General features: G+C 46.3%; 1 protein-coding gene across 1 annotated transcript in view; it reads left to right on the forward strand.

Moving 5' to 3' along the window:
- The window catches only part of LOC142587031 (uncharacterized), a 38,073-nt gene that overhangs the window by 17,056 nt on the left and 2,690 nt on the right, over positions 1–18,327 (forward strand). Inside the window, exon 4 of the mRNA XM_075697914.1 lies at positions 791–877. Coding sequence (XP_075554029.1) covers positions 791–877 — 87 coding nt within the window. The remainder of the gene's footprint in view (positions 1–790; positions 878–18,327) is intronic.

Genomic DNA, 18,327 nt, shown 5'->3' on the forward strand with positions numbered 1-18,327 from the left:
ACCAGATCTTCAAAAAATTCATACGTATATAAGTACCTTTACATAGGTGCGGTAACTTGAGCCAGTTGGTGTAATTCATTCGCCATCACAGCAATAGCTAACAACCGCAGGCGGTCAGTGAAATAAACCTTGGCAAGCAAAATGTCGGTGCGCCTGCTGTTTCTATTCCAACATTGGTACAACAGAAATGGCTGTATTCATGAGTCATAGACTTGTTTATTTGATGTAGGTGGCCAACATATTTACGGTTCACGCCATGCCACACCATATGGTGGATTTACATTTCTGTATCTCGTGAAGTATATTAACATAGGGTACAAAATTCCATCAAAAGGGTTTAGGTTACAGTAATAAATACTGGTTCGTAGAAATATTTGTCGAATGCCTCAACACTGCAAATGTATTTCAAGTAGTACATAATCAGTGGCGTATTCAGTATAAGTACAACCCTGCAAGGACACCATGAAATGCGATGTCTTCAGTGAAGCCCTGCTTGTGTCAATAAATGGTTTCAAGGTAGGAAGAATATTCATGTCTGGTATTTTTAATATTTCTTTCCCGCTGGTGTCAACTATGTTTGAGGGTGAAACTGCAAGTTACCTTTTCGAGGGGCGTTATTCGTTACCTAAATAAATTGACTTGATTCCTTTGAACTACAGTTTTTATATTATGCACTCCTCTCCCATCATTTTTTATACATTTAAGCACCTGTAGCCTGTAGCGATCTTCTAATAATATCCTGATAACCTTGACTTGCTTAACATATCATACCTTTTGATATCACATACAGGGACAGGTGGAGTATACGAGGAAGTATTAGAATATTCCAGCCAGAACTTCTCGTGCGGTGTCGTTACCGTGTTGGCCTTCAACGGAGGTAAGCAATGCATCACCTCTTGAAGGGACTCCAAATGTGGCGCTTTAGTAGGGCATGAAATCAGATGCTTCTTGCTCAACTATATGAATCCTTTATATTCGTATCGTTAACAAAAGGAAAAGCCTTTGTTTATGAGTCGCAATGATCGTTAACATCACCATACGTCGGTAAAAACTGCATTAGGCCTTGTAACTTCATTAAAGAAAGGTACAGTTTCGCCCCAAAGGAGAAACATTGATTGCGATAGCAAATTATAGGAGAGCTATACGACGTAATGGTAGTAGTTTTATTAGTCGTATAAACTTGTAAACATCGGCATAGTAACAAAATTGACAAGTGCGGTGTCAAATGCGTACAAGAAAACATGAACATTTCCCACTCGATGGCCGCGGAAGCTCGCTGTTAGAACGCTGAAGTGAGGAAGTCCGGCAGCAGCAGTGAGCGAACTGACCTTCGTGCTGCGTGTCGCATCAAAATAATGATGCGTGTCGCATCAAAACAACACAGCGCCCGGTGTACGGTGTCCTCATCGCAAATGGCTTTCAAGATGTAGCAGCGCGGATTTCCCCACCCTCCTCCTTACCCTCCCCACGGAGCCTTGCGGGTGACGAAAGATGTCGCGCTTCCTACTGCTTTTCTCCCTTTTGTGCGTGAAATTGAGCCACCATCGCACGCTTTCACTCGCACATACAGAACATTGCGGGATGGGATGATTTTATCGCCCTTGGCCTTTAGACGGAACCTTACGGCGACGCCGACGGCAGGGATACGTTCGAAGTGTCCATATAATTGCGATCGCAATAAAAAATTGTTTTCATGGCAACATGTACAACATAGCCCAGCACTCTAATAAATTGAACCCTTAGCTCAGAAATAAAAGAATGTAGCTCTAGAATAACGTCAAACCGGCACGATAATGATTAGATCATTTAGTAGGGCGCTAAGTACATCCTCTAAACTGCACCGCATTTCATGAAAAGAGCAAAGTCGTACTATTTTCCTGCAATGGAGAAATTCACCGCTTTTGTACAATTAATTTTTTGTGTAGATGTTATAGCATTCATTATTCGTTGCAATCACAAAACGAAGTCTGGGAAAGGTAAATTTAATGCAAAGAAGTTTCATTTCCACAAAAAATTCGAACTGACACATTTCTTAAAAAATCAACAAAATATGATTACGTTTATACCTAAAACTAGCAGGAATTTTCCAAACAGGAACTGTTTCGTCCTAATTTACGCAATGTCGTAATTCTAATGAAAATACCGTCTTGAATTGTATTCCCATAAAACTTAATTGCTAGAAGCCCTATAGAATAGGTCACCACGAGGGAAAGCAGTTCCTTACAGTGTAACACAGGGGGGGGGGGGGGGGGAGCACCGCAAGAACGCCGCAAGATCCGGTGATGTTTGTGGCGGACGGACGTGCTTTCCAAAGGCGCCGTGGCGGCTACGAGAACATAAGTTCGTTTGGCATGCTTTGAGCTTGCTGCCGTTCTCGATTTGCTGATTTGTTAGCCTTTATATAGTAATTGGCTAGTTTTATTTTTTTCGTGCATGCGCGTGTGATTCGTGTATGTTTGGTTTTGCCAGGATAGTCAGTGCGTCATTTCGCACCACGTGTTTCAACATGTGCAACTGTGTGGAACGTTAGGTCTTTGTAGCCTTTAAACGGTAGTTCGCGAGTGGCTGGACTATATTAGCTGTCAGTGCTTTTAGTGTGTGTGCAATGGTATCGAGAATACTACATTGGTAGGACAGTGAGAGCGTGACCGCCTGTTTGAACACGCGCGAACACGTGCCATACCTTAAGCCTGGGCGGGACTTATTGTTTCTAAAACATTCTTGATAATTACAATGCAGCATTTTAAAGATTTTGATTTTGTTCGTATCGGCCTTTGCTAGAAGGCACATGATCTGCAAACTTCAGTATTTCCATTATAAAAATCTGAGTCCAACACATCGCAAAAAAGACGGTAAAGCGTACAGTGTGCGGGAGTCCCTCAAGGCAGACGAGGTGAAGAATCAGAAGGGAGAGTAAATCGAGCCAATAGGCAGATATTGAGATGTCAACAGCTAGGCTAAAGAAAATGGAGGATTTCCAGGATGACCGCGGGAAACAGGCCGAAGAACTCTAAAATGAGCTAAATATGGAGCGTAAAGGGCCGTTTATAGTCGGACGTAACGCCCCCGCGCGCGCACGCTACGTCACGTCGGCGAAAACGACCCCTCTATAGTCAGGCGCACCGGTGCGCCATTTCGCGAAATGCGAAGGTTGTGGGTTCGGTACCCACCTGCGGCAAGTTGTTTTTTCATCCACTTTATTTTCCATTAATTCTTCGTTTCTTTATTTCATTTATTAAGCACAAGTAATTTCCCCTATGTTGTCCTTGGTGTCAATGTTTGTTGGCTTCTTATGATATGACTAATAAAATCGGGACCCTCGGTTAACCCCCTTTCTTCTCGTTTATTACATAACGAGGGTCTCGAATCCGGCTACATTGATGCCTTCAGGTAGCATATGTGGGTTTATTGACCAGTTGCCTTCACCCAAAAAGATCACGTTCTCGGGACGCCTGCGGCAAAAAGGACGTCCCACGTCCACCGCCAAGGTCTGTGTGTGGTGGCGCTGGCTAACACTCCCACGGTTCTACTAGGACACATAAATACCCAAGAAAGTGGATGGGAAAACAGCGCCGCGGAAGCTCAATTGGTAAAGCATCGCACGCGAAATGCGAAGGTTGTGGGTTCGGTACCCACCTGCGGCAAGTTGTTTTTTTATCCACTTTATTTTCCATTAATTCTTCGTTTCTTTATTTCATTTATTAAGCACAAGTAATTTCTCCTATGTTGTCCTTGGTGTCAATGTTTGTTGGCTTCTTATGATACAAGCAAAGACTGGGAATATAGTGAGCTTCTACGTGTAATAACGACAGAAATATGGAAAGAAAAGCAGCATGCTCATTGGAAAGGAAACAAATCGAAAGCTGGTGGAACAGGGAGATACGAAAAGCGATCGCCGAACGATAGAAAGCATCCCGGTAGCACAGGCAGGCAAAAAATTCGCATTTGCCACCGGATAAAGTAGCCGCAAAATAGTAGATATACCGGGAGAAGGAATCTGTTTCAAATATTGGTTCAAGCAAAGATAAAAGAAGAAAGTGAAGGACAATTGTCAGACATACATGAGTAAAAGAAGGCTGCACTTGGAATATTTTAGAACCACATAAAATTGTTAGGCAGGAAATCTGCAACAATACAACATATCCAAGAGGAAGCTGGAAACAAACTGGAAGAGGACGCGACAATAAATTACATCCGAACAATAACAGCCAAATCTTTTCAAGGTAATGACGAGCTTATAGTGGAGGAAAAAAGGAGCATGAAAGAAAACCAGATCGAAAAGGAGCTGGTGCTGACAAATTTCAACTAGAAAAATACCGAAGAGAAAATTCCGAAGCGCACAGCCACAGGGCTAGACGAGGTTCCCGTTAGGCTGATTAAGGAATTAGGACCAAGAAGCAGTAAATAAAGTCCAAAAGATACACGAATACCAGGCAATTGGCAACAAAGTATAATGAATTTAATTTATAAAGGTAAGGGAGAGAAAAATAGAATTTGCTCGTATAGACCGATGGCCGTTACATCGGTAACATACAGGTTAGTAATGTAGGCAGTTCAGTTAAACCTGCAAGCGTGGGCAGAGAATAATGGCATTTTGGGAAAACTTCAGAATGGCTTCAGAATAGGGGAAATTTCTGGATGATAACTTCTTTGTCCTTACACAGTGTACTGAAATATGGAGAATAGAAAGGAGACTGTCATATGTGGCTCTTTAGGCATTACATTCCTGTATGACAACCCAGCCGTATAACAACGCATGACAAAGCCTTTCAAAATTTTGGAAGGCTTTTCTAATTCTAAACACCTGTCACCTAGTGAAAATTTCGAGTATAGTGGTATCCATATGTGCACAACGCCAGACAGAAATTTTGTCATTGCACTTCATCTAGTACGCAAGAAATCAACGTATGCCCTATCGTTATTGTTCTTCGCATGATAGGCATATAGGCGGTGGATTATTAGCGAAAAACCGCGGTAATCTAGTGCGCCCTATTCTAAGGCGGCAGAGATCGGCTTTAGAGGAGTGGTCCCGGTGGCTACGGCATCTCCGTTCTGTCGATACTGCCTTAGAAAGTGAAGCTTGTTCGTGTTTTCATCCTAGTCAAATTGACGAACTTTACTGATACTCGTATTTATTTCAAACCTGTGGTCCTGGTCGAGTAAGGTACATTCTTTATTAGTAAACGTCTGGCCACACCTTCAAGCAAATTCGTCCTCGCCTTTCCCTTTGTACATGAGTGGTTCTGTATCCAACACTGAAGAATCTTGCATTCCTTGGATTTTGCGGTCTGCTGAGAGTTTGTGTTCTGCACTATGTTTCCCTTTTTCTGCAGAACATACTGCTTGCAGGACACTAAAGGCAACACTGTATATAATGGATCTAGTAGTTGTGCTTTATTTGCGCTTTGCTGATAATAATAGGACACAGACCTAAGCGGTAAAAATGCTCATTCTCCCTCTAAAACAGCCAATAATATCCACAGTTGTTTCCAACAAGGGTGCTACCTACACGAGTGGTCATTTAAGATCTCTCCATAAAAACTAACCGAATTAGTGGTATTCTGCTTCTACAGCACAAAATACTTGCAACAGCAGTCGCGGTCTTAGAAAGTAAGTGGTCATGCTGAGGATTCCCCTCGTTCCTTTGTCTTTCCAGAGGGCACTCCCGTTTTGTAGCATGCTTGATTTTATATTTAAGGAAAAAATAAGGTTTAGTTGAACCTGCGATGGCGCAATTTATAGGGTGGCTTTCGCTGTGACCTATATTTAAACAACCTCTCAAAGCCTAGTGTCATCATCATCATCATCATCATCATCATCATCATCAGCCTGGTTACGCCCACTGCAGGGCAAAGGCCTCTCCCATACTTCTCCAACCACCCCGGTCATGTACTAATTGTGGCCATGCCGTCCCTGCAAACTTCTTAATCTCATCCGCCCACCTAACTTTCTGCCGCCCCCAGCTATGCTTCCCATCCCTTGGGATCTAGTCCGTAACCATTAATGACCATCGGTTATCTTCCCTCCTCATTACATGTCCTACCCATGCCTATTTCTTTTTCTTGATTTCAACTAAGATGTCATTAACTCGCGTTTGTTCCCTCACCCAATCGGCTCTTTTCTTATCCCTTAACGATACACCTATCATTCTTCTTTCCATAGCTCGTTGCGTCGTCCTCAATTTGAGTAGAACCCTTTTCGTAAGCCTCCAGGTTTCTGCCCCGTAGGTGAGTACTGGTAAGACACAGCTGTTATACACTTTCCTTTTGAGGGATAGTGGCAACCTGCTGTTCATGATTTGGGAATGCCTGCCAAACGCACCCCAGCCCATTCTTATTCTTCTGATTATTTCCGTCTCATGATCCGGATCCGCCGTCACTACCTGCCCTAAGTAGATGTATTCCCTTACGACTTCCAGTGCCTCGCTGCCTATTGTAAATTGCTGTTCTCTACCGAGACTGTTAAGCATTACTTTAGTTTTCTGCAGATTAATTTTTAGACCCACTCTTCTGCTTTGCCTCTCCAGGTCAGTGAGCATGCATTGCAATTGGTCCCCTGAGTTACTAAGCAAGGCAATATCATCAGCGAATCGCAAGTTACTAAGGTATTCTCCATTAACTTTTATCCCCAATTCTTCCCAATCCAGGTCTCTGAATACCTCCTATAAACACGCTGTGAATAGCATTGGAGAGAACGTATCTCCTTGCCTGACGCCTTTCTTTATTGGGATTTTGTTGCTTTCTTTATGGAGGACTACAGCGGCTGTGCGGCCACTATAGATATCTTTCAGTATTTTTACATACGGCTCGTCTACACCTTGATTCCGCAATGCCTCCATGACTGCTGAGGTTTCGACTGAATCAAACGCTTTCTCGTAATCAATGAAAGCTATATAGAAATGTTGGTTATATTCCGCACATTTCTCTATCACCTGATTGATAGTGTGAATATGATCTATTGTTGAGTAGCCTTTACGGAATCCTGCCTGGTCCTTTGCTTGACAGAAGTCTAAGGTGTTCCTGATTCTATTTGCGATTATCTTAGTAAATAGTTTGTAGGCAACGGACAGCAAGCTGATCGGTCTATAATTTTTCAAGTCTTTGGCGCCCCCTTCCTTATGGATTAGGATTATGTTCGCGTTCTTCCAAGATTCCGGTACGCTCGAGGTCATGAGGCATTGCGTATACAGGGTGGCCAGTTTCTCTAGAACAATCTGCCCACCATCCTTCAACAAATCTGCTGTTACCTGATCCTCCCCAGCTGCCTTCCCCCTTTGTATATCTCCCAAGGCTTTCTTTACTTCTTCCGGCGTTACCTTTGGTATTTCGAACTCCTCTAGACTATTTTCTCTTCCATCATCGTCGTGGGTGCCACTGGTACTGTATAAATCTCTATAGAACTCCTCAGTCACTCGAACTATCTCATCCATACTAGTAATGATATTGCCGGCTTTGTCTCTTAACGCATACATCTGATTCTTCCCAATTCCAAGTTTCTTATTCAGTGTTTTTAGGCTTCCTCCGTTCCTGAAAGCATGTTCAATTCTATCCATATTATACTTCCTTATGTCAGCGGTCTTACGCTTGTTGATTAACTTCGAAAGTTCTGCCTGTTCTATTCCAGCTGTAAGGTTAGAGGCTTTCATACATTGGCGTTTCTTGATCAGATCTTTCGTCTCCTGCGATAGTTTACTGGTATCCTGCCTAACGGAGTTACCACCGACTTCCATTGCACACTCCTTAATGATGCCCACAAGATTGTCGTTCATTGCTTCAACACTAAGGTCCTCTTCCTGAGTTAAAGCCGAATACCTGTTCTGTAGCTTGATCTGGAATTCCTCTATTTTTCCTCTTACCGCTAACTCATTGATCGGCTTCTTATGTACCAGTTTCTTCCGTTCCCTCCTCAGGTCTAGGCTAATTCGAATTCTTACCATCCTGTGGTCACTGCAGCGCACCTTGCCGAGCACGTCCACATCTTGTATGATGCCAGGGTTAGCGCAGAGTATGAAGTCTATTTCATTTCTAGTCTCGCCGTTCAGGCTCCTCCATGTGCACTTTCGGCTATCCCGCTTGCGGAAGAAGGTATTCATTATGCTCATATTATTCTGTTCCGCAAACTCTACTAATAACTCTCCCCTGCTATTTCTAGTGCCTATGCCATATGCCCCCACTGCCTTATCTCCAGCCTGCTTCTTGCCTACCTTGGCATTAAAGTCGCCCATTAGTATAGTGTATTTAGTTTTCACTCTACCCATCGCCGATTCCACGTCATCATAGAAGCTGTCGACTTCCTGGTCATCATGACTAGATGTAGGGACGTAGACCTGTACAATACTCATTTTGTACTTCTTATTAAGTTTAACAACAAGACCTGCCACCCTCTCGTTAATGCTATAGAATTCCTGTATGTTACCAGCTATATTCTTATTAATCAGGAATCCGACTCCTAGTTCTCTTGCCTTCGCTAAGCCCCGGTAGCACAGGACGTGCCCGCTTTTTAGCACTGTATATGCTTCTTTTGGCCTCCTAACTTCACTGAGCCCAATTATATCCCATTTACTGCCCTCGAATTCCTCCAATAGCACTGCTAGACTCGCCTCACTTGATAACGTTCTAGCGTTAAACGTTGCCAGGTTCACATTCCAATGGCGGCCTGTCCGGAGCCAGTGATTCCTAGCACCCTCTGCTGCGTCGCAGATCTGACCGCCGCCGTGGTCAGTTGCTTCGCAGCTGCTGGGGATTGAGGGCCGGGGTTTGATTGTTGTGTTCATATAGGAGGTTGTGGCCAAGTACTGCACCAGGGTGGCCGATCCTGCTTTGGTGAGGGAGTGCGTTACCGGTTCTGGTCACCGGGATCGGGCCACACTCCAGGCCTGTTTGTGCAATTTTATCAACACACGGATTTTTTCTTTCTTTTAATCCGATGGAAAATTGCCGGCACCGGGATTCGAACCATGGACCTCTTGCACGCGAGGCGGGTGTTCTACCTCTACGCCACCGCTGCGTGTAAACACATATTAGCACGGATGACTGTACAGCGAGGGTTGTGTTATGTTATCAGCAGAGTCAAGGGCCCTCACTGTCGATATCATTGCTACCCCATAATAAAAGCAACTAAATCAAATGGTGTCTCTCCTTGCAGCAAACTTATAAAGTTTTCCAAGGCAGGTCTTGTCAGTGCCTGATAATTTATGTGCTAGTACATTAAATTTATTCATATTATCTAACGTCTTTCCATTTAGGTGCGTAATCTGGCTCTTGTATATTTTCATTCGTCAGGTACAGTGTCTGAAATTTCACACTTCGTTGCTTATTCACTACATCAGCTAGTAGATATCCTGTACTGTTCTTTATAATTTTACAGTTTCTACCTTCCCATAGAGTGACTGTCTTTTCACTGGCTAGAGGTGAGAATCTGTCGTGGGGTTTCTGTGTTTGACGTAGGTACAAAGCAACTTCGCATTGCAGTCAGTTTAGGCACACCTCTTCAAATATTTTGGTTCGGCTCCGTTTAAGGAGTCGATTATTGTTTAGAGAAGAGGTTGTTTCCTCAATAAGCATGCGCGGTGCTGGCTGCCCGCTATTGAAACTAAGAAGTTAATGATGCGCGAAGCGCCATTCACCCCACTGAGCAAGAAAGCCGGCATCTATCATCTGTAGTAGCGAAGCGGCACGTAAATTCCCATTCGCTGCGAGCTCACGTCTCAAGCGTGTCTCGACGGAGCGAAACGAGCTAGCAGAGCTGCCGAGTTAACGCCAGGTGTTGCGTGAGGGGAGACGGCATCGCCGCAATGCCGCGCCATCCTCGCTCTCGGAAGCCGGTGCGTGGTCCGTAAATCTCTCCGTCTCACCCACACTGGGCTTAGCTGATGCGCTAGCCTGACTGTCTTGGTGGCCGCCGCGGCTTCCTCGCTCTGCTGACGCGCAGGTCGTCGGTGGCATGTGGCCTTGGCACCGCAGGTTGCTTCGCGCAGCACGTGCGGCTATGGTACATTACTCGCAGCACAAAAGACACAAAGGCCCGCGCAGCGGCGTTCAATTTACCATTAATGCTTACGCATTCATAACTTATGAGAATAGCTTAGGTATCCGTCCTTTTCTTTTCTTGAATATAACATACTAAGCGTTCAATGACACTGTAACCCTACGCGACCAACCAAGACAGACCCGTCGCTCAGCTTTAACCCCACCACAAGAAATACGAAAGAAACTACATGGTAATGGAATACAAGCTATTTATGGGAAAGACGCGATGAGGAGTAAAAAAATAATTTTAACTCATTCACGATGACTGTCGACCGTAATGTGAACAGGGAGTGAGCAATGCAGCGACATACCATATCCTGAAGTTCCGTTTATTGAAAGCGTTTGAGTTGTAATTCTGAGACTTTCGTTAAATCGCCTATATACCACATACTCCGATATCGACGCACTTTTGCTATTGCAGTCGCCTCCCAAAGTCGCCAACATGTAGGCATGACAGCAACTGTACGAGGACGTTGCAGTGACAACGATGGACAAGATAAAGCCATGAGAAAAATGGCATGGCGGCGTGACGATGACTGCCTGCCTAAATATGTATGACGGCGACAGCTTGACGACAGCATGGCGAGAGTCGGATGACGTAACTGCAGTGACGATCATGGTACGAGCACGACATCAGGAGGAAGGTCTAACAATGGAGGAATGATAGCGACTGACGATGACGGCATTACAAGTTCGCCATAATCCCGAATAAATGGCGACAGTATAATTTTAATACAATAAATGAGAAATATTCGCGTTCAAGGAAGTACGAGGACTGTATGACGACGATGGTACGATGGCAAAGGTATGACGTAAGGAAGTCATGACAATGACAAAACGACAGATGAAAGACAACAATGTGACATCGACTGTAGGACGACGATGTTGCGATGAAGACGACATGATGACATTTGGATCACAAAGCTGGAATGATGACGATGCAATGACCACGATGGCATCACGAATCCGAACACATACCTAGTGATTTTAGCAATTAGGACAATTTGGTCGTAGTACGAGGTGTGGCGACGACAGCATGACGAGAGTCAGATCACGAAACTGGAATTTGAACGACAACGATGGCATCAATTTGGTAGTGTGACAACGAATGCATGACGAGTGCATGAGGACGATGGCGTGACGATGATGGCATGAAGAGTGTCGCATGACTAAGCTCTAATCACGGTAATACAGTGACCACGACGGCATGATGACCATCAACCCATACCTATTGCCACTAACTATTAGACAACTTGGGCATTATGGATCGGGTTATAAGTCGTGATGTAGACTGCATGACTATAAAAAGATCACGAGGCTGGATTGACGACACTGAAGCGATCACGGCGGCATCACCGACAGAACATGACCAGCACCCTAAGCAGATGGACAATTTAGGCCAGTGCGCCGGCATAAGAGGCTAGACAGGCGGACTCACAGACAGACAGACAGACCGACAGGCAGGCTCAAAACGGCTGAAGTAGGCAAAGAATCTTATTCGCATTAAACCGGAGAGCTGTTCAGTAAAAGGTAAATTTCAATTTCCTCCGGATGGGTCAGACATGAACACAAGGCCATATAATGTTTTGCCTTTGCTGAGTAGACTGAAGGTCCTAGAAATTTGTGCCCACAAAATCTCCCAAAATTATTTTTCCCCGGCCACAGCTAAACGTGGGAGGCTCCATACATCCTGTGCACAGATGCATGGTGTCGCCACGCACCGAACGCCTGCTGAGTTCATACGCCCCTAGCGTGAATTTCAATGCGAGAGGCTCATAACCCCGTTGATCTGGAAAACGTGACTTGCGGTACAGAGAGTCATGTCATTCATCGGAGTCATTCCACAGCTGGCTCCGATGCCTCTCATCATGCCAAACAGTGACAAAGTTAATTAAGATAGCGTTAATTCTTTCACTCCAACCCACGAACGCTGGTGTTAATTAGCACGAAGTTAATTAAAGAGCCACTAAATAGAGCAGCTTCAGTAAAGGCACTCGAACCCATGCCCTTTGGTGCCAGCAAACAAGTAATAAGAATTTACAAAGCATTCGAACGAGAATGTCAAGTAATTTAATTAATGCCTCTTGAGCGCACAGACTTCTGCCTTCACCCTCTTTGGCCTATGCTAAAGTGACTGCCATTTTTTTGTGTGTATGATGGTATGAGTGTGGGCATGAAAGCAATACTTGTTATCAATTGTAAATAAAAAAGGTGAAACCATTTTACGCATTATGAAATATTTTAATTCAAAACAAATATTTGTTCGATCAAGCTTACAAGTAATGCATATTTTTCTTCATATAAAAATTCCTAATACTTCGTCTTGCCCCCTAAAGTGATAACAAGATTTCGTCCTTGGCAAGTTCGTAAACTATATGGCAGAGCAGCATAAGAACTTAATTAAGGAAGCTGTGTATGAAACGCAACTGCGCTTCCCTTCTCTTGGCATCCATTCTGTAACCCTAATGGTCCACCGTTTATCTAACATAATGCGTAGGTTAGATAACCGGTAGCTCACAAGGGTTACAGAATTGGGGGCAAGAGAAGGGAAGCGCAGTCGAGTAAGGCAGAAGCCTAGGTGGGGTGGTGAAATCAGGAAATTTGCAGGCGCTAGTAGGCATCAGTTGGCACAGGACAGGGGTAATTGGAGATGTCAGGGAGAGGCCTTCGTCCTAGAGTGGACATGAAATAGGCTGACAATAAAGATGAAGAGAAGGAAGATAATGAAGGTGATGAAACGGGGATTCTTCTTTTCAACATTAACACCAAATGTCTTGGTTTTATACAACACGACAATGCTAAAGCAGCGCTATTGGTTGATAGTTGTACCGTAGATGATATGAAAACGCTTAATATGGTATTTCTCACCATAGCAGGTAGCTGTTGTGAGGAATAAAATGACACCATTGTAAAGACATTTAAGTTCACTTTTTTGTAGGTTATCGTAAAGTTTATTATGCGCAACGATGAACACGCGCCATAAAAGGACAAAGGCTATAATTAAGAATGCTGGACTGACCCTGTAAGCTCACACCATCGCTACCGAGCGTATACCTCTCTACAACGCTTAGTTGAATATGTAGATGCGTTCAAGTGCAACATTCAATTTCCCTTGCTAGGACGAACAAATACAATGGAGACTCTGATGCGAAAGTGCTCATACACTTCGGTTACTGCCAAAATTATCACATGCGATGGCTTGTGCATGAAAGCGAGCACCAGTCAAATTGTTGGCGATATGTTATGCTCAAAGGCTTGCGACCGTTCATTGACAAAATTTCATGGCTTATAGCACACCCGACCGTTGGAGAAATGTGAACATAACGCTGCTCTAAAATCAACATTTCAGATAATTGAAAGGTTAGAAGGCATTGCATGCATTCTTTTCGATGTTCTTCCAGATGTTGACTAAGGCAATCTTGTATAGAATCTGGCCAACACATCAATTAAAATATTCAAGCAAACAAAATTGCTTTTCAGAGGGATATGCTCCATTAGTCACATCGGCGTGATGAATGAGATACCGGATAAAATGGAATATCATCTCAAATCAATAAAGCGTCGCAGTACATAGTACAGTACAGTATAGAATGAAGCGTCACAGACAGAATACGTGCGAGCAAACTTCGACATCACGTATCCTGAACTTAACTTTGCTCAGTCTTTGTTACGCCGCAGCTGCTTGTAATGGCACCTTTAATGTTCTTTGCAGCACTACAGAATACAGGATCTCTTGTGTATTAAGGTCATAGTGAGCTTTTTGATGTGGTAGTAGCACTCTCATTCGTATGGTAAAAATTTACAAGTGGTACGTGGTCCTCCAAATATGTCATATGTAATGCTAGCATAGGACTGTTGTAACCTCAGCGCTGACGCCCGTTGTTGCACCTGGGTCGCAAGCCCCAAGGGTAGCGTTGGCCTGGCGGCCTGGGGCACAACTGGAAGCATCCGAAGGTCCCGGCAAAGCATGAGTCGACTGGTAACAGAACAACTTGTTTATTCTAGCATCGTAAAAGAGCGGGCGGTCAGGTCGACCGAAGTGGAGAGACGGGAGAGCACGTAACTCAACTGAAGAAATCGGAGCCTCTCCCTTGGCGTCCGAGGGCAGCTGCTTTTATACTCTCGCAGTTGAGGGCAAGAAGGAACGCCTCTATAGACGCGCACGTGACTTCACCGCTCGGGCACGTTGGGATGAGTAGGTGGCGCATCCACCGGGCCGGCGCCGCTCGGGCACGTTGGGACGCGTAGGTGGCGCATCCACCGGGCCGGCGCCGCTCGGGCACGTTGGGACGCGTAGGTGACGCATCCGCCGGGCCGGCGCCGCTCAGACCTCCTCGCTTCACAGTTGGGGGAACTCCTCTCCCCGGCTGCCGCGCTTCGACAAGCGTGGGCACCAACATGCACACACACACACGCACGCACACGAAGACACGTGGCATTGGAACATGCCTGGACGCGCTTGGCGGGGAGGCGTAGCGGCGGCGCCGAACGGGCCAAAATGTCTGCCGCTTTGAACGAAGCCCCAGCGTCCGTTGCATCCGCGCCGGCTATACCGCGCGTCGTAGGCGAAACGTAACAGACCGCCCCGCCGGGGGAAGGAGATCCCGATGGTCAGGGGACTGCATCCGCTGTACGGAGGGATGTCGCTCGATGATGCTCATAACCGAAGTCGGGCGTCCCTCGACGTTTCTTGAGCGCAGCGCACAGAGAAGGCCTCGTTCTCTCGTTCAGGTTCACACAGGACACTGCAAAGTGACTTCGGGAGAGTTCACATTTTTGTTCTCGTTCCCGGCAAGCGTTCGAACTACGCTGAAACTCAACCGCTCAGTCAGCAAGCACGGCACAACCCTCACTAAGCCCTGCCAGGCTCTTTCCCCTTCTATACCACTGCCTAGTTCCTTACAGTAGTCTAGCAGCACTCAGAACGAGTCCACAAATTGGAAAATTGCACTAGAAAGCACGTCATCACTTTGAAACACTAAACAAAAGCAATATGTTAAAAATCCTGCCTCAGGAAGAAAAACATCAATAACAAACATTTTTGAGGCTGATTCCTACGTTAGGGGCTTCGACTTAAGCCATCGGCGTTACCGTTGAGACTCCCCTTTTTGTAACGCACCTCAAAGGAATATTGTTGCAAAGCGAGGCTCCAGCGCAGGAGGCGGCCATTTTTGGGAGAGATGGTCTGCAGCCATTGGAGAGGGCAGTGATCCGTCTCAATGATAAACCTCGAGCCGGCTAGATAGCATGACAATTTCTGAACGGCCCACACGAGACACGCACACTCTTTCTCGGTGGCGCTATACGCCTGCTCACGACTGGTCAGCTTACGACTAGCATACAGGACGGGGTGTTCTACTTCTCCATTTTCCCGTTGGCACAGTACAACGCCCATGCCTCGCTCACTAGCATTGCACTGAACAACGAACCCTTTTGTATAGTCTGGCGATCGTAGCACAGGCTGGCTTGTTAGGGCACTCTTTAGGGCGCTAAAAGCTCTTTCCTTTGTCTCGTCCCAGACGACTGTTTGCGGCTCTGTCTTTCTTAGAGCATCCGTCAGGGGAGCCGCGATATCAGAGTACCTCGGGATGTACCTCTGATAGTAGCCGGCGACACCTAAGAACGACCGAATATCGGTCTTCGTGCGCGGTTGCGGGAAGTCTCGCACAGCGGCCACCTTTATTTCAGAGGGGCGGCGACGACCCTGACCAATCACGTGACCGAGGTAGACAACCTCGGCCTGTGCTAACTGGCACTTAGGAGCCTTGACTGTCAAGCCCGCTTCGCGCAGGCGGGTTAATACTGCCCGCAAGTGTGCCATATGCTCAGACCAGGATGCGGAGAATATCGCTACGTCGTCTAGATACGGTAAAGCGAATTCTTGCTGTCCCCGCAACACTTTATCCATGAGGCTTGAAAAGCAGTATGGCGCGTTCTTCAAACCAAAACTCAACACTTTAGGACGGAATGTTCCCATTGGTGAAATGAACGCCGCATACCTACTAGCCTCTTCAGTAAGTGGAGCCTGCCAATAACCCCTGACAAGATCTAGGGTGGAAATAAACTGAGCGCTACTAACTTTCTCAAGACGCTCCTCGATGTTAGGGATCGGATAAATTTGATCCTTAGTGATGGAATTAAGCCTGCGGTAGTCGACGCAAGGACGAGGTTCCTTGCCCGGTACCTCAACTAAAATCAAAGGGGAGGTATAATCACTCTCACCAGCCTCAATAACACCGAGCTGTACCATTTTCTTTACCTCAGCCTCCATAATATCGTGCTGGCGGGGTGACACCCGGTACGCCTTGGATCGTACTGGCTCTGGGGAGGTAAGTTCTATATCATGAGTAAGGACAGAAGTCCTACCAGGCCTCTCAGAGAACAGACCTTGAAACTCTTGTAAGAGCTGGTGTAGTTCGGTTTTCTGCTCAGGCGACAGCGATGCTCTACTGATTAAGTCACTAATGACTTGACCGGTGTCTTCCCTGTTCGTCACTGAGCCTAGTCCCGGAAGCTCGTCCGGAAGCTCTTCAGGAACGTTTACCATCATGCACACCACTGCTTCCCGTTGTTTATAGGGTTTGAGCAGATTACAGTGGTAAACTTGCTGTGCTTTCCGCTTTCCTGGCAGACTCACCACGTAGTTGACGTCCGACAGTTTTTGAACAATCCGGGCAGGGCCCTCCCACTGCACGTCGAGTTTGTTTTTTAGCGATGTGCGCAATATCATGACCTCATCGCCCACCTCAAAACGACGGGCCCTGGCTGTCCGATCATAATAAACCTTGGCCCTCTGCTGGGCCTTTGCCATTGCTTCACCTGACAACTCCTGCGCCCTTTTTAAGCGTTCGAGGAGCTTAAGCAAGTACTCCACCACGACTGGGTCGTCGCCCCTGCCTTCCCAGGATTCTCGAAGCATGCGAAGCGGAGATCGCAGCGAGCGACCGTACACCAGCTCAGCTGGCGAAAACCCCGTAGCCGCATGCGGCGCGGTCCGTAATGCAAACATCACCCCAGGCAGACACAGCTCCCAGTCAGTTTGATGTTCAAAACACAATGCTCTCAACACGCGCTTCATGACGGAGTGGAGCTTCTCAACGGAATTCGACTGTGGGTGGTACACTGAGCTGTGTAACAGCTTTACCCCACACCTTTCGAGAAAAGTTGTCGTCAAAGCGCTAGTAAACACCGTGCCCTGATCTGATTGGATTTCCGCAGGAAAACCAACTCGCGCAAATATGGACAGTAGTGCATTGACTATCTCAACTGAGCTGAGTTCTTTAAGCGGCACTGCTTCAGGGAACTTTCTCGCTGGGCAGGTCACAGTCAAAATGTGTCTGTACCCCGTGGCTGTTACCGGCAGAGGTCCCACTGTATCAATAACGAGCCGTCTAAAAGGCTCCGTAATGATAGGTACCAATTTCAACGGCGCCCTCGATTTGTCCCCTGGTTTGCCCACCCGCTGACAGGTGTCACATGTCCTCACGAAATGGTCTGCGTCCCGAAAACACCCTGGCCAATAGTACTCTTGCAAGAGACGGTCCTTAGTTTTCTTAACTCCTAGGTGTCCGGACCACGAACCCCCGTGCGACAAGCGCAACAGATCCTGACGATAGCATTGAAGCACGATCAGCTGATCGAACTCCACTCCCCTGCGGTCTAGATACTTCCGGTACAGGACCCCACCTCTTTCCACAAAGCGAGCATTTTTCTTGGCGATACCTTCCTAGACAATGCAGCGTATGTTTTCTAGGCTGCCATCCTTTTTTTGCTCGGCTATCAAAGCCGACCGGCTGACTTTTAGCAACCTATCAAGTCCATCTGACGTAGGCGCGATGAGCAAATCTGCAGATAGCTTTTCTAACTTTCCCGCATCGGGAATTTCCTCTCCAGTATCTGGTGCCTTTAACGTTACAGACTCAATTTTATTCAGTTCGGGCGTGCTCTTAATATCAGCTTGCTGCGCCTCTGACCCTTTTTCATTGTTTGATAACGTCAGCCCCGCAACTACCGCCTTTGCAGCGAGCTCCCGAACCTTCGATCTGGTTAAGGCCTGAACGCTAGCCTCACCAAACAAAAGCCCCTTCTCGCGCAGGAGGTCATCGGACCTGTTCGAAAATAGGTACGGGTACTGGGGGGTGCAGCATAGATGACACTGCGGCCTCCGTCTCAAGTGCTCCGAAAGGTCCTTCAATAAGCACTTTTGCTACGGGCAGACATACGCTATGAGCTTCCACGGCTTGCTTGATCCATGCACACTCGCCCGTGAACATATGGGGTTCTACGTAAGAGGGGTGAA

The sequence above is a fragment of the Dermacentor variabilis genome, chromosome 7, assembly GCF_050947875.1.
Source record: "Dermacentor variabilis isolate Ectoservices chromosome 7, ASM5094787v1, whole genome shotgun sequence".
Lineage (NCBI taxonomy): Eukaryota > Metazoa > Arthropoda > Arachnida > Ixodida > Ixodidae > Dermacentor > Dermacentor variabilis.